Raw genomic sequence first — 17,363 nt, forward strand, 5'->3', positions numbered from 1 at the left:
GATGTCATACAGATTGAGATGCACGCAGTGGGCGGGGTGCCAGTCTCCTCCAGCCAGTGCCGTGCCAACCTGTCACCGTGCCAACCGCCAGGCAGCACCATGCCAGGGCAGTACGACTCAATTAGAGCTGGCACTCACACACACACACACACACACACACACACATATGCAGGCATCTTACAGCAATCTAACCTGAGCAGTTACAGCATCAGACTTCAGCTATCTGAGAATAATTTAACATGAGTCAAACATGATCCAGTAACACATATTCAACCATGTGATTCATTTCCAAATGACTCACGATTCAAATTCAGCAGTTATAATGAATCCAGATTATCCTTAGAACCACACTAAGCATTTGAGGATCAAACAGAACATTTCAAACTGCCCAAGAACCAAACCAAACTGAATGGGTGTTCTCAAAGCACATTGTGAAATGTAGAACCATGACAGGCTACAAGTACTCTAGAGCCTGGTTAATGGGTTCCTCCCATTGATGAAAAATCTTTATTATTCATATTACAACATATTACAGAGTAAATCACACAACACAAACAAATGAACAAACATTTTAGAGCATTCTAGAATCACACTAAGAATTCTGCAACTTTCCAGAGCACTTCTAGAACCACACAAAAATTGACATATTTTCTAAGAACATTTTCTAAGAATTCTAGAATCACCTTAATAACTAAACAACTGTGCAGAGAACGCTCTGCTAGAGCTCACCTGGGAGTTCTAGAACCACATCAGAACCTCCAGAACCATGTCAAGACACAGTGAGTGCTGTAGATGAGCGCGAGGAACCATACGCAGCAGAGTGTGACTCTCGCAGAGTGAGCTGGCAGATGGTGTTATTGCGACAGAGTGTGTGTGTGTGTGTGTTATTATCCTGCAGTGATCATGTTGTAAGAACCGAATCAGAGAATGCAGTGCACAAGGCCACTGTTCTCCTCACTTCTAAGGTGACAACAATCAAACAAACATATGGGAACAGTTTCAAAGTAAACGGTTTCTACTGTAGATTTCGGCTTTGGCAGCAGTTGAACAAACACAGTGATGAATGTTTTACTGGTATTAGTATTACATCTAACATTAGTGGTTTATTAAGTAATTCAACACTTACCACCAAGGTAAACAGCTTTGTCATCTAGTACTTTGCCATTTTGACAGCCTATACTACACTACTGCTTTATGAAGCTTTAGTACAGCAGCACAGAGGCACAGCAGCAAAAACAAAGGATCAGAGCTGGATCAGGCATGAATACCCCATCTATTAGAACATGCCTGGATCAGCCCTGATCCTAACCTGCCGGAACAGATTAGGACATCGGTATTTACCTGTAATTCCACCACATATACACACATATCCAATTCTATACCCTTAGTTCATTTATATTAGTAGTTATCCCATACATCCGTACATATGTAGTTAAACCTGTTTTCAATCCAGTAAACAAATGCCTTTTTAGCTCCATTTTTCCCATTTTGCATAATTTGAAAACTCTATTATGAATGGACCAATAGAAATGCTCCAAAATAACTTGGAATAGAATCTTTCTACACTGACTTCCAATGAAAATTAAGAAGTATTTTTCCTTCTCCTGTTAAGTTATTATTTTTGGATACACACACATACTCACACAGCAAAACACCTTCATATGCAGGACAGTGTGTGTATAACTGATTAAAACATTTATTTTTCTCTGTCATCGGTAACCTTTGAGTTGGCAAACATGAGAAATGAAAAATGGAATCTCCTTTTCACACACAGACACACACTCACACACACACACACACACACACACACACAAGCCAAAACTATAGAAGTAAAGGTGAAATATCTGAGAATATAAGTTTACAGATCATAATACTCACTGTTCACTTTGAAGGTGTGTGTGTGTGTGTGTGTGTGTTTGTAAATCAGATGCCCTGACATGTCTGTATAATAAACGTAGCGCTGGCCTAGTTAGAACCTCTAATTAACCCACACATTTCCTCCCGTGTGTGTGTGTGTGTGTGTGTGTGTGTGAGTGCGTGTGTGTGTGTTTGTACTTATACAGTTTTTCATCCCCAAGGAGGAACTTGAGCTTCCAGGCTTCCAGTTTAACACACACACACAAACACACCCTCACGCAGTCTAATGCATTCCTGCTGTAGCAGAGACTAAATGTCCGCTAGTAGATCCAGGAATTTTGCGGAATCCTGATCAGGAATTGCCGAAACTGTCCCACAGCTTTCTAAACACCGCAAACAGCAACACAAACAGCCTTATGGAATGTGCTATAAAAAAGTGACTGTACACTGTACGGGTTCATACGCAGCTTTTTGTGTGTGTGTGTGTGTGTGTGTGTGTGTGTGAATGTGAGTGAGCACATTCAGTATGTGTGTATTACCACCCTAACACTGAGTGTGTTTTAGATATAAACAGGAGTGTGTGTTGTTAGCTGGGTTTTTGTTTGTTTATTTGTTTGTTTTGTGGCCAAATGCTCCATCTGTCATCTACACAATCAAATCTGTTTTTGTTCTTTCAGTGAATTTCTTTTTCATGACATAAATGGGTGGGTTCATACACACACACACACACACACACACACACACACTTCTGTCAGTGTTCTCTGCGTGCTGTTAGTAGAACAGTGAAGTAAAATCGTGACATTAGCTGTTTTGTTTTGTTGTTCATGCAGAGCTGAGAAAAATAAATTCCAGCACCCAGTCCACCTCTGACAATTCCATTACTTCCCTGAAAGAACTTCCCACAAAGAATTCTGCACCTTCCATAAGTGCCCTAGAACCACATCACAAAATATGAATAATTCCCAGAGTGTCTCAAACCACATCAAGAATTCTTCAACCTCCCTGGGTGTCTAGAACCACATTGATAACTCTTCAACTTGCCAGAGTGTCTCTAAACACATCAATAAGTCTTCAACTTCAAAGTGCCTAGGACCACACAAAGAATTCTAAACCTTTGCTGAGTGTCTTAGAACCACACCAAGAATTCTGCAACTTCCCTGAGGGTCTAGAACCACATTAATAACTCTTTAACTTCTGAAAGTGTCTAGTGCAACATAGAGGACAATAACATGTAGAACTCTGGAACTAGTATGTGGAACCACATCGAGAATTCTTCCCTTTCCTAAGTGAACCACACTGAGATTATAGAACTACTGAGTGTTGTGGAACCACACAGAGAATTGTAGAACTACTGAGTGTTGTGGAACCACACAGAGAATTGTAGAACTACTAAGTATTGTGGAACCACACAGAGAATTGTAGAACTACTGAGTGTTGTGGAACCACACTGAGAATTGTAGAACTACTACTAAGTGTTGTGGAACCACACAGAGAATTGTAGAACTACTGAGTGTTGTGGAACCACACTGAGAATTGTAGAACTACTACTAAGTGTTGTGGAACCACACAGAGAATTGTAGAACTACTGAGTGTTGTGGAACCACACAGAGAATTGTAGAACTACTACTAAGTGTTGTGGAACCACACAGAGAATTGTAGAACTACTGAGTGTTGTGGAACCACACAGAGAATTGTAGAACTACTGGGTGTTGTGGAACCACACAGAGAATTGTAGAACTACTGGGTGTTGTGGAACCACACAGAGAATTGTAGAACTACTGAGTATTGTGGAACCACACAGAGAATTGTAGAACTACTGAGTGTTGTGGAACCACACTGAGAATTGTAGAACTACTACTAAGTGTTGTGGAACCACACAGAGAATTGTAAAACTACTGGGTGTTGTGGAACCACACAGAGAATTGTAGAACTACTACTAAGTGTTGTGGAACCACACAGAGAATTGTAGAACTACTACTGAGTGTTGTGGAACCACACAGAGAATTGTAAAACTACTGGGTGTTGTGGAACCACACAGAGAATTGTAGAACTACTACTAAGTGTTGTGGAACCACACAGAGAATTGTAGAACTACTGAGTGTTGTGGAACCACACAGAGAATTGTAGAACTACTGGGTGTTGTGGAACCACACAGAGAATTGTAGAACTACTGGGTGTTGTGGAACCACACAGAGAATTGTAGAACTACTGGGTGTTGTGGAACCACACAGAGAATTGTAGAACTGCAGTGCTGTACAACCAACCTAAAACATCTAGAGCCACACTGAACCATGTTGAGAACTGTAGAACCCTATGAAGTATAGCAAATTCCCACTAGGAAATCCAGAACCACACAGGGTTCTAGAACCATGCCAAAAAGCAGAACTGCACTCTGTTCTTGAGCCACGTTGAGAATATTCTAGAACTGCATGGAGGTTTTAAAACCACAGTAGGAATTCTAGAAGTGAAACATCCGTTCTGAGAGTAAGTGTAACCATTACAGTGTGTGTGTGTGTGTGTGTGTGTGTGTGTGTGTGTGTGTGTGTGTGAAACTATCCAGGACTTTTGGGTGGATTTGTGTTAACCCTGCTCCAAATCAAATCTCTCTCTGTCTGTCTTTCTCTCTCTCTCTCTCTCTCTCTCTCTCTCTCTCTCTCTCTCACACACACACACACACACACACACACACACAGGGCTCATCAGATCAGACACAGCCAGATTAAATCCTCCTCAGCTTCCACCAATCAGATTGCTCCGCTCCGGTCCACCAATCACATTACAGCTGACCTTTAAATCTGCAGGGCGTGTGTGTGTGTGTGTGTGTGTGTGTGTGTGTGTGTGTGTGTGTGTGTGTGTGTGTGTAATGTTGCTGGTAGGGTATTGTATTTAATTCTCTAATCTTTACCCAAAATGTTCAACTGCCAACCACATATACACACACACACACACACACACACACACACACATACAAAAACAGGCAGTTGGGAGGGGGATTTGATGTGAATGAACACAGACAGATTTTTAATTTCTGCTGCTTAGCCTGTCAGCAGGGTTACAGCACCTCTCTCACCCCTCTCTCTCTCTCACTCTGTCTGTCTCTGTCCACAGCAGCTTCTTTATAAAAGCTCTCCACACACACACCACTTCATGTAGAGAGACCCATCTACAGCACTCAACCTTCAGCACTGTGTGTGTGTGTTTGAGTGTCGTTAACAAGAGTGTTTGCTATGCTGCAACCAAAAAGCCATAAATACCAAACACACGCAAACTAAATGTTTAACATTTATTCTGTATGTACTCAGAGTGTGTGTGTGTTAGAGAGAGAGAGGGTGTGTGTGTCAGAGAGAGAGAGAGTGTGTGTAACAAAGGCAGTATTGTTCAGTAGAGAAACAGACTGAAAGAAACGGAGGGCTTTCACAGGAAACTGAACCAGGAAAACATGAGAGAGAGACCTTTACACTCTATACCCCCTACTTCTCTCTCTCTCTCTCTCTCTCTCTCTGGCCGTCTCTTTCTCACTCTCACTCTACCCATCTCACTCTCTCTCTCTCTTTCTCTACTCCTACTCTTCTTTCTCTCTCTCTCTATCCCTCTCTCTCTCCACCCATCTTCCTCTCTCTCTCTTTATCTTTCTCTCTATATATCTCCACCATGTCTCTCAACCAATTCTTCTCTCTCTCTCTCTCTCCCTCGCTGCGTATATATCTCCCTCTCTCTCTCAACCAATCTCTCTCTGTCTTTGTCTAATATATTTCTCTACCCACGTTCCTCTCTCTTTACTGTCTACCATTCTTTCTCTCTCTATCTCTCCACCATGTCTCTCTACCAATCCTTCCCTCTCCCTACCTATATATCTCCCTTTCTCTCAACCAATCTCTTTCTTACTCTCTACCCATCTCTCTACCTCTCTCCCCATCTCTCTACCTCTCTCTACCAATCTCTAACCCTCTACCTCTCTCTCCTCATCTCTATACCTCTCTCCCCATCTCTCTACCTCTCTCCCCAACTCTCTACCTCTCTCTACCAATCTCTTTCTAAGTCTCTACCTATCTCTCTACCTCTTTCTCTCCATCTCTCTACCTCTCTTTCCCCATCTCTCTACCTCTCTCTACCCAACTCTCTACCTCTCTTTCCCCATCTCTCTACCTCTCTCTACCCAACTCTCTACCTCTCTCTATCAATCTCTTTCAAACTCTCTGTCTCTCTCTCCAACAAACTCTCTCTCTCCTTCTCTATACCCATGTCTCTTTATAACTTTCTAACCCTTCTTTCTCATTCTCTTTCTCCCTTCCCCTCTCTCTCTCTCTCTCTCTCCCTCTCTCTCTCTTTCTCTCTCTCTCTCTCCCTCTCTCTCTCTCATTCCAGTTCCACACAGTTGAGCAGAACAGCCACCGCTCAGTTGGCAGTGATATCAGATCACTATCGGTGGCCAGTGTTTGAAACAGCAGCCCGCAGCGTTTAGCTCCCGATTTAAAACACGTTAAAAGCTCTTTTACAGCATCATTAAGTGTTTTCAGAGGTGATTTGATATTTATGTGAAATTAAGGTGAGGATTTGGGTGAAGTGTGACTGTGGTGGGCCTCACAGTTTACGCTTCATTCTGGAAAAACTGGAGATTCAGCCGTCCGATTACACACTGCAGCTGCGTGAACGCACGTACACACTCTGAGGTTGGTGTGGCCAGAAAGTGGAGGCATAAGGTAGGTGTTTCTAATAAAGTGGCCAGTAAGTGGAGGCACAAGGTAGGTGTTTCTAATAAAGTGGCCAGTGAGTGGAGGCACAAGGTAGGTGTTTCTAATAAAGTGGCCGGTGAGCAGAAGTACAAGGTAGGTGTTTCTAATAAAGTGGCCAGTCAGTGGAAGCGCAAGGAGAGGTGTTTTAAATTAAATGGATAGTGACTGGAAGTATTAGGCAGGTGTTTCTAATAAAGTGGCCAGCGAGTGGAAGCATTTGGTAGGTGTTTCGAATAAAGACACACACATTAGCCTACATTAGCTCAGTCAGACTGAAAGCCCATCACGCATCACACGCAATCCCCCAGAGTGTGTCTGAGGACGTCCTCATGGGATTACTACAGCAACCATATCCATCCGCAAAAACACGGACAGCCGGACATCATCAAGCAGACACGAAAAATCTTTTTATAAATATTAAATAAAGAAGTAAACTGGTGATTTGTGCAGCAGGTGGTAGAAAAAGACCAAAGCGACGTGCGAGATGTGAGACTGAGCTGAATAAATAGGAAACTAATGATATACTTCCAAACACTAGTGTTTCATTTATTATATTAAGTTAGTAAATTACACATGATTTATTTATTTATTAAATCACATTAAACGTGATTTAGGGGTCTCGGTTGGCGGCTGGAAAAATGAGGGATAATAATTTAATTAGATAAGAGAACTTTTCCATGCTTACACACAGTGTGTGTGTGTGTGTGTGTGTGTGTGTGTGTGTGTTTACTCCTGGGTGAAGCTTTTTATAGTCGCATGATGAATGTGCTCACATACACACACACACACACACACACACACCTGAAAGGCTCTTGCACCTGCAGCTAAGTTTATGCCCCAGCAGATCCAGAGAGATGAACTGCACTGTCATAACACACACACACACACACACACACACACTTCGGCCTTAAACCGTTAAAAGTTCTTTCGCTGACTCCGTTGTTTCCGTAGTGTTACTCTCCAATAACATAACACACACATTCACATACATACACAGTCACAGCAGTACTAAACCCTTTAAAATGTGTTATCCATCGTTAAACATCTCTCCCTTTCTCTCTCTCTCTCTCTCTCTCTCTCTCTCTCTCTCTCTCTCTCTCTTTCTCTCCTTTTCTCTCTCTCCCTGTGTCTCTCTCTGTCTTTCTCTCTCTGATTTAAAGTTGTTCTGTTCCAGTTTTGGTGCATTTCAGAGAGGACACAAAAGTACACCACAAACCACACACACACACACACACACACACACAAACCTAGCTGAGCTAAACGAAGCCACTCATTTTCATTCTTCATCTCTGAGCTAAATGTTGAGTTTGCTGAAATGTTACTCACACACACATTTGCCTCCTCTGTCACTCACACACACACTCTGATTCACAATTTAGCTTACAATTTCCCTCATATTCTCTCTCTTTCACGTAAATGTGCGACCTCACAACGACTCCATTACATTAACGATTCAATTAGAAATGATTCAGTGAACCGTAAACTTCACACTTCACTATGAATCGTTTAGATCTGATTCTTCATGCGAAGAACACAGTACTTACAATACACACAGTATAAAGTACTGCGAGTACGTGCAGTACTCACAGTGCACCTTTTTTCTGTTTCTCTCTTTTCTTGAGAGAAAAAAGGAGCAAAGGATAGAGAGGAAAAATGGAGGTGGAGGGGGACATATACATATATATAGAGAGAGAGAAAGAGAGAGAGAGAGAGTGAGGGAGGTAGGGTTTGATATGTTTGTTTTTGTCTCTGTGATTTTTGAGAGTGTAATTACTTCAATGTGTGTGTGTGTGTGTGTGTGTGTGAGTCAGACAGAGGGTAGTTAGTGGTAAGTTTATACTCCAGATGCCTAGTTTATATCTTCACACACACACACACACACACACACACTTCAGCTCTAAGTCTTTAAAAGTCGATTTGTTTGCTGTATTGCCACTTTTAAATAATATTAATTTTTAAAATATACAACATTCCATTTGTAAAGGTGAGCCTCAGAATGACTGACAGTGCCTGCAGACAGCACAAATATTTTAGGAAATACAAACAAACGGTCACAGTAAGCACAGGGCCTACCAGGAATCATTGGATACAAGCTAGGAATACCCTCTGGACAGTGCACCAGTCCATCACGCACACACCACAATGCCGCCCTCAATTTGAGTTTACATGTTAAAAAAATAAAAAAATGATATTTAAAAAGATTTTTATGAAAAAACACACACGCATAAAAACTAAAACACTGAGAGCTGAGGATGCTTCTGAAGACGGTGATCTCAGTGATACCGTATCGCCCAGCCTTCGAACCTTAACTGAACTCTGTGTGTGTTGGTGTGTGTATGTGTGTGTGTGTGTATAGCTTCACGGCACCAGTCGTGGTCAGCCTGGTCGGTTGCCATGGCGACGGGTCAGTCGGGGTGAAGACGATTATGGGATGTGTCTGAGCTTTATGGCTGACAGACCAAAAACACACTGAAGCACGGCGAGCAGTGAGGCATAAACACACCCACACGCACACACACACATACACACACACATGCTGTCTGCCTCCCTCCCTGTCTGATACATCTTTTTTATCTCTTTCCCTAGTGAAGCGGTGTGTGTGTGTTGACGGGTCAGTGAGCTGCTCCTTTTTCCCACTGCTTTACTTCTGCAGCTCTTCAGACTCACTCAGTCAGAGGGAATGTTTGCAGAGTGTTTATGAAGCGTTATAAAGCGCTTATTTAACTTAATATACCCGTTACAGTGCATGTGTGTGTGTGTGTGAGATGACAGTCAACTAGAAATAAAACCCAACTGAACACTTTAGGCATCTGTTTAGCTGTAAGAGGTATGTTTAGGAAACCTCACCTTTAGCCTCACAATAACACTGAATAGCACTTTGTTAATGAACAGTTTTGCCTAAGATGAAGGTTTTTCCATCAATCCAAAGAAAGAACCATTTAAACATATTTTATAAACTGTTTAACTAATGAACCCTTCTTTACAATAAGTACAATAAATGAAATACTAATATAAAGTTAATAATATAGATCGTCCAAGTTTTTAGGCCTGTAAAATCGGTATTGTGCCAAAATCGGTATTGCGGTGGCAAACACCTCAGCTGGTAACGGCGTGACGTCTTAAAGAAACCACTGAGCTCCAACATCTGCAGCATATTTGCGTTCAATTTTGGGAAGATCAGCAGCAGCTTTTTTGCCACTATACTCACAGGTGATGAAGTAGTTGACATTGCGTTTGAACTCCAGGCCCATGTAGTTGGGGCTGAACTCCTGGAATTTGATGGTGAACTTGATGTCCTTCTCAGGTTTGTTGCAGGTGACCAGCACGTTGGGGTCTAGGACGGTGCTGCAGGACTCGACCTGCTCCTTCTTCACCAGGTACAGTTTGTAGAACTCGTACGGCCGGCCCGCAGAACCACGCGGACACATAATATCCAGCTTATCTCCGATCTCTGGGTAAATCACCAGGCCTTTTCCAGGAACGAACCTGAAACACACATAGGAAGACACACAACGGTTACACACGGGGGCATTCAGAGTCAGCACAACACACACATTCCACTGAAGTGTTCCTAGACAGAAATGGGGGGGGGGGGGGTATGTTTGCCTATACATTCACAACACTCACACTCACGCACAGCAAGGTGAATATTTCATATAGGAACCTCTATACATGAAGACTTACACCTACACATGTATAATATATATACACAACACACACAGAATCACAACACAGACACCCTTTAGGCCCATGCAACTTTTAGTCTATTCAAACTAGCTGAGGTTTTTCTTGGGTAAAGAGCAAAGCACTGTTGTAAGTTGCTCTGGATAAGAGCGTCTGCTAAATGCCGTAAATGTAAATACACAGAAATCTAACAGAACATCGCATTGCATCGCATCTTAAAGCATAATAATAATAATTAAGACAATAACACAAGAAATGACCCCACAGCATGATGAGATATGGGAGCAAATGAGAGCTAAAACAGCACCGTATCAAGTCACTCTAGATCAGACACTGTTCCATTTACTTAACCAGCACTAGCCTCTGCATTACGACTGTAGTATTTCTATAGTAGTCGTTCTCATTTATGAGACTCTGTAGCCGTGATCTCTTCTGCCAGACAGCTTCTGCCCATCATCAGGGCTAGAAGAGCTCACATAGAACCAGGTAATTAGCATTAGGCAATGAGGCATTATCCAATCAGATATTTTAGGAATAGTTTCAACCCGAATTCACGTCCGTGCCTATTTTCTAAGGGCTTCTCTCTGGTCCCTGCTGTCCACAGTAATCTTGTGGTCTGAATGACTGAATGAGAGCAGAGTATACAGCTGTAATTGTACAGTTATTTACTGTTAAATATGTACAGTAAATTACTATGAAAGCAATGCAGCTAGTAGTCAGTCATTTACGTACTGTCATTTCGCAGTGAAATAAAATGACTGTGTGTGAGAGAGAGGTGGGGGGGGGGGTAACACAAAGGATTTCAGTGAATCTTTAACTTTTAAACACAGCTCAAATCTAGAGCCTTCCTCTTACACTGCCAAACCCACCACACACACACACACACACACAAACATACACACAGCTCAGTGCCAAACCCACCTAACGGTGCAAAAGGAAAACCTGCTTACACACACAGTTGTGGAGCTGTTTCATGCTTTCAGACTGGTGCTGCATGCTAAACGCTCACAACCCCTAAACCTTCTACCCCAAACCTATCCCAAAATTACAACTTAAAATTAAACTTAAACCTTAAACCCTACATCCTGATCCCTAAACCTAACCCCCTCAAACCTAAACCTTTCAAATTCATTGCATTCTAAAACCTTAAACTCTAAACTGCAAATGTAATCCTTAAACTTTAGATAAACATCTAATCTTAAACACTACATCTAAATCCTGATGGCAAGGTTCCTCCTAAAGTCTTAATCCCTCTTAATTCTACCTAAAGTCTTAACGCCTCAACCTTAAACTCATAAATCTGAAAGCTCTAAAACCAAGCCTGGTCTTGGACTAAATAAAAGTTGATCAGTTTCAGTCCAGGCTTAGGCTCAAACTAGGTTGAAGAAACTGACCATAATTCTAAACTCTAAATCCTAAAACTAAGCCTGCACCTACTTATCAAAGGGGATTAAAGCCTGGCTTTGAACATTTAGCCTCGGACTCTACACTGGGAAACTGACATTCAAGAGACAGGGTTAGACAGGGACTAGGACCTAGGCTAGACTTTCGTCCCAGGGGAGAATCTCCATTTAGAATCTGTGTAGTCTATGTAGTCTGAGACTAATCTTAATCCATGTCCAAGAATCTAGACCCTAAATTAACTAGTTACACACACACATACTCAAAACCACACTGACATTATTGGAAACACAAACATCAGTGATGTGACTGATCACTGCGGTGTGTGTGTGTGTGTATGTGTGTGCATTTCCATAATGACAACAAATCACACCATCACTGCAAACACACACTCTCTCAATCTCTGCCTCTCTGTCTTTCTCTGTCTCTGTCTGTCTCTCAGTCTCTGTGACTCTCATTTCTCTCTCTGTGTCTCTGCCTCTCTATCTCTGTGTCTGCTTCCCTCTGTCTGTCTTTCTGTCTCTGTCTCTCTCTCTGCCTGTCTCTCTCTCTCTGTCTCTTGCTGGTTCATATGTGTGTGTGTGTGTGTGTGTGTGTGAAAGATGGGAGACCTTTTAGCAGAGAGGATAAACACACCTCATTCAACAAAATGTCATTTTCAGAGAAAATCACCTCTCTCTCACACACACACACACACACACATTTTTGTGTCTGCTTGGCAGTCATCCAAGTCTGTGTGTGTGTACAGAGAGATCAGGTAACGGAGTCATCTTTCCACTTTATTGCTCAGGTGTGTGTCTGTGTGTGTGTGTGTGTGTGCGTGTGCGTGTGTGTGTGTGTGAAACGGCGCATTCTTCAAAGCTTACTGTTGCCAAACTGTCCTAAACACTCTCAAAACAACACAGGCCCTTCTGTGTGTAAGAGTGTGTTACTCTCAGGTAAAGAAACAGAAAGAGACTGAGAGGAGAGAGAAAGAGACTGAAAGGAGAGACAGACAGCGAGATGAGAGAGACTGTGAGGAAAGAGAGGAGAGAGAGAGAGACTGAGGAATGAGAGGCAGCAAAAGATGGAAAGGGATGAGGATATAGAGCGAGAGATTTATATGAGAGAGAGAGAGCAATAGATTATGAAGAAAGAAAGAGCTAGAGAGATAAGAGGGATAAAGAAAGCGTGAAACAGAAAAAGGAAGGGGGGAGAGAGAGAGGGTAGGAGATATGAAGAGAGAGAGAGAGAGAGAGAGAGAGAGAGAGAGACGACAGAAAGAAAGAGGAGAGAGTGAGGGATAGTGAGACAGAGAGGAGTATTATGCCTGTTTAAAGGTCTATGAATATTAATGAACATTATTTGCATATTCATTGGTCTGGCACAATGCGACTCATCTTATTGGCTGAGCACGTTTTTACAGCAGATTCTTTAACGTCTGGCCTCTGTCTGTCACACGGTGCTTCTCCAGCCTGTCAAACACGCTTATCCACACACACTCACACACACACAGATTAACATTCACACATGCAGAAAACGCTAGTGTGTAATTTGATGTGGAGCACAGCTTAGTGGTTTAATAATCCTTTGAAGATTTTTGATTTATTGGATCAGGTCTAGACTAAGTAGACTTTTTAAACATATCGTTACTTTCCTAAAAGACAAACATGTTGCATCAACCTTTTTCACCTCATTTTGGTCATTTTGGTTTCAGAACACGAGTGCCTTAACGTGAGCAAAAGTCCAAGGCTTTGATTCAATTTCCAGCCACAACAATCGACAAGTCGAACTTTGTCAGTATAACTGATTGCAGGAGACGTTTCTGAAGAGACATCCTGAAGAAACTGCAGTCGCTGCGCAGCTCAAGCAATTCCCAGGTGATTGGTAGGCACATGGTCTGCAGTTGCTAGATGGTTGCTATGCTGTTCCAAGTGGTTGCTACGCTGTTGCAAAGCCATGGTCTATACAATGGTCGCTCTACAATTGTTAGATGGTTGCAATGCTGTTCTAAGTGGTTTCTGTTATGTTGCTACGCAGTCGCTGTTATATCCCTGATGGGTTGCTATGCACTTGCTAAGTGGTCGCTATGCTGTTCCAAGTGGTTGCTGTGCAGTGCTGTTCCAGGTGGTTGTTAGGATATTGCTAGTTGTTTGACTGTTGCTGACATGGAAGGTCGGACAGTTTTTAAGCTGTTGCTAGGTGGTTGTTATGCTATTCAAGGTGGTTGCGGGGATGTTTGCTTTGATATCCCACATGGTTGGAACATGGTGTTGCTAGTACACTAGAATTAAATGTTTAAGCCAGTCTTGTGAAGCAGTGTTCAAGCAAAAGATCAGTGTCACATGTAAAACATCTTTACAGTGTAAAGTGTAGTAAAGTCATTATTACCATTCACAAGGAAGCACATTGTTATAACATACAGTGCAGTAAAGCTTTCATAACTGTTAAGATTTAGTACTTTTACTATTTACTGTGTGCTAAACTGTAGTATTATCATTTACAAATAGAGTACACTATTACCATGTTTACAGTGCTGTTAGTGTATTTTATTATTCACAGTGTAGTGTGTACTGTACTCATTTATGGTGTAATAAATGACACTTATTGTTTACAGTGTAGTAAGGTATACTTTATTGTTCACAGTGTAGTGTGGTATACTTTATTGTTCACAGTGTAGTATGGTAAAGTATACTACCATTATTCATGATTGTAAGGTCTAATATGAGCATTTACAGTGTATTATGTTATATTATAATTTACAGTGTAGTATACTGCTACAATTTACAGTGTAGTAAAGAATTATATGATATTTTTTGGTATAGTAAAGTATACTGTTAAGATATACAGTGTAGTGAAATATATTACGATTATATACAGTGCAGTACAGTACACTATTTTGTTCATGGTGTAGTAAAGTATACTGCCAGTTCTGTGGTCTACATCACCATATATTCCATAGTAAATAAAAAAAAACATTTTGGGGGAGTGGAAAGTGGAAAGATCATTCTGCAGAATAAATTAACATTAAATGAGCAGAATCTGAATGAATGCTCTTCTAAACGTCTGATTCACTGTGTCTCTCTCTAATTTGTGTCAGGGTGCTGTGTGTGTGTGTGATAAATGAGCTTTAAAGGGTTAAACTCTCTCAGTGTGACTTTTGTCTCCTCAATCAGCAGGCGGCTCAAAATCTCTTTATCTTTATTCCTTTATTCTTTTATTCCTCGCCCTCCTCCCTCGCTTCTCAATGAAGACGTCAAACTTTCATTCTTCTGCTGACAGCGGAGAGAGAGAGAGAGTGTGTGTTTTTAACGGGAGGAGCAAGAGAAAGAGAGCACGAGAGGACAGAGAGAAAGAGAAGGCCTTTCACTCTTTCTGGATTCTTTTACCGCTGATGTTAGGGCTTTGTGTGGGTATTTTATCAGGATGCGAGTGTGTTAACATTTACCATTTAAGTCCCGTTAAAGGATGTGATGTCCTTAGCATGAACGGCCCACAGCTCCTTCATTTCTCGACCCCTCGCCTCCCTTCTAGTTTCTCTCTATCTCACGCTTTTCCCTCTCTCTCTTTTAGTTACTCTCCATCTCTCATGGTTTTCCCTCTCTCTCTTTTAGTTACTCTCCATCTCTCACGGTTTTCCCTCTCTCTCTTTTAGTTTCTCTCCATCTCTCACGCTTTTCCCTCTCTCTCTTTTAGTTACTCTCGGGCTCTGACACTTTTTCCTCTCTCTTTTAGTTTATCTTCATTTCTAAAAAAAAATTTAATAAATAAAATCTCTCCTCCTCAGCTCAGACACTGATGAGGACAGAATGGTTACAATCTGCGGCAAAGATCATTCAAGTCATACTAAAGAAGAAAATGTCTTGATTCGATCCCCCATATCCATTCCTCCTTTTAACACACACACACACACACACACTAAACGGAAAGACCCTCTTCGCATTTGTGAGAAGGCTACACGGGATTAGCGCTGTTACTGAATGGCTCCAATTAAACACTGAATACACCAGCCATGCAAATCAGGCCCATTCACACACACACACACACACGCACACACACACACACTCACAAGCATTCCGAGAGGGGTTTCGTATCACATGACTTGGCATTATTCCATTAAATCCACAATACACTGGCACAGCATGCCAATAAAATAACCACACACAGTTTGAGTTTCTAAAATGATGTTATATCATTTCATTGTTTGCTTTTTATTTTTAAAGATCATAATTAATCACAACCAGTTGTGATTTATGCTAATTATGCTGAGTTTTCAGTGAAAGCACAATTTCACACCATTTCAAATATCATATAATAACCAATAACCAGATAATCAATCAAATAACCCGATAACCAGAATGATTCAAGAAACACTAAATGACTCTAGAGACACTAAATGACTCTAGAGACACTAAATGACTCTAGAGACACTAAATGAATCTAGAGAGACTAAATGAATCAAGTAACACTAAATGAATCTAGAGACATTAAATGAACCAGGAAACACTAAGTGAATCTAGAGTCATTAAATGAACCATGAAACACTAAATTAATCTAGAGACACTGAATGAATCAAGAAACACTAAATGAATCTAGAGACACTAAATGGATCTAGAGACACTAAATGGATCTAGAGACACTGAATGAATCAAGAAAGACTAAATGAATCTAGAGACACTGAAAGAATCAAGAAAGACAAAATCAATCTAGAGACACTTAATGAATCTAGAGACACTGAATGAATCTAGAGACACTAAATTAATCTAGAGCCACTAAATGAATCAAGAGACACTAAATGAATCTAGAGCCACTTAATGAATCTAGAGACACTGAATGAATCTAGAGACACTAAATGAATCTAGAGACACTGAATGAATCTAGAGACACTAAATGAATCAAGAGACACTAAATGAATCTAGAGACACTAAATGAATCTAGAGACACTGAATGAATCTAGAGACGCTAAATGAATCTAGAGACACTGAATAAATCTAGAAATACTGACATGAAGCTTCATAAGCGACATTATCTTCGTAGCTCCGGTGCAAACTGGTGGGGTAAAAATGTGTGTGTAAATAAAGTGCAGAGACCACTGTTTCTGCACTGTATTCACACACTCACACATACAGAAAAATAAGATTCTGACACTGATGAGAACATTTGGGTGTTGTTTTGGCCTGTGGCCAACACTCGAGGTGCATTAGCATCACATTCAGACACCACACACACACACACACACACAGACACACACACAGTCAGACTGCTTTACTAGACAGACAAGCAAATATTCACATTTAACAAGTCTGATCATTTAACACACATACACACACACACACACAGTAGCAGTAATAAAGCCGTCTAGTTGACTGACAGCCTGTCACTGTCCTGTTTGCTTCTTTTCCCAGGAGTCTCTCTCTCTCTCTCTCTCTCTCTCTCTCTCTCTCTCTTCTCTCTTTCTCTCTCTCTCACACACACACGTCTTTTCTCTTTACCTTTTCTCTGTCTTTTTCTATCTCTTTCTCTTTTTCTATGTTTTACTCTCCCAATTTCTCTCCCACTTCTCGTTATGTGGGTGTGGCAGTCTAGTTAATGGCAGCTCAGCACATTTGTGTGTGAGAGAGAGTGAAAGAGAAACACACACAGACAATAAAATTTGTGCTTGTAAAAGTTTTTAGAGGAAACAATCAGTCCAGCAAAATAAGGTAATGC

The 17,363-nt window shown here is 41.2% G+C and overlaps 1 protein-coding gene across 1 annotated transcript in view; it reads right to left on the minus strand.

The window, feature by feature from the left end:
• The window catches only part of efnb1 (ephrin-B1), a 53,068-nt gene that overhangs the window by 13,565 nt on the left and 22,140 nt on the right, over positions 1-17,363 (minus strand). The window contains exon 2 of the mRNA XM_072676633.1: positions 9,799-10,076. Within this exon, the coding sequence (XP_072532734.1) occupies positions 9,799-10,076 (278 nt within the window). The remainder of the gene's footprint in view (positions 1-9,798; positions 10,077-17,363) is intronic.

This window comes from Salminus brasiliensis, chromosome 1, assembly GCF_030463535.1.
Source record: "Salminus brasiliensis chromosome 1, fSalBra1.hap2, whole genome shotgun sequence".
NCBI lineage: Eukaryota > Metazoa > Chordata > Actinopteri > Characiformes > Bryconidae > Salminus > Salminus brasiliensis.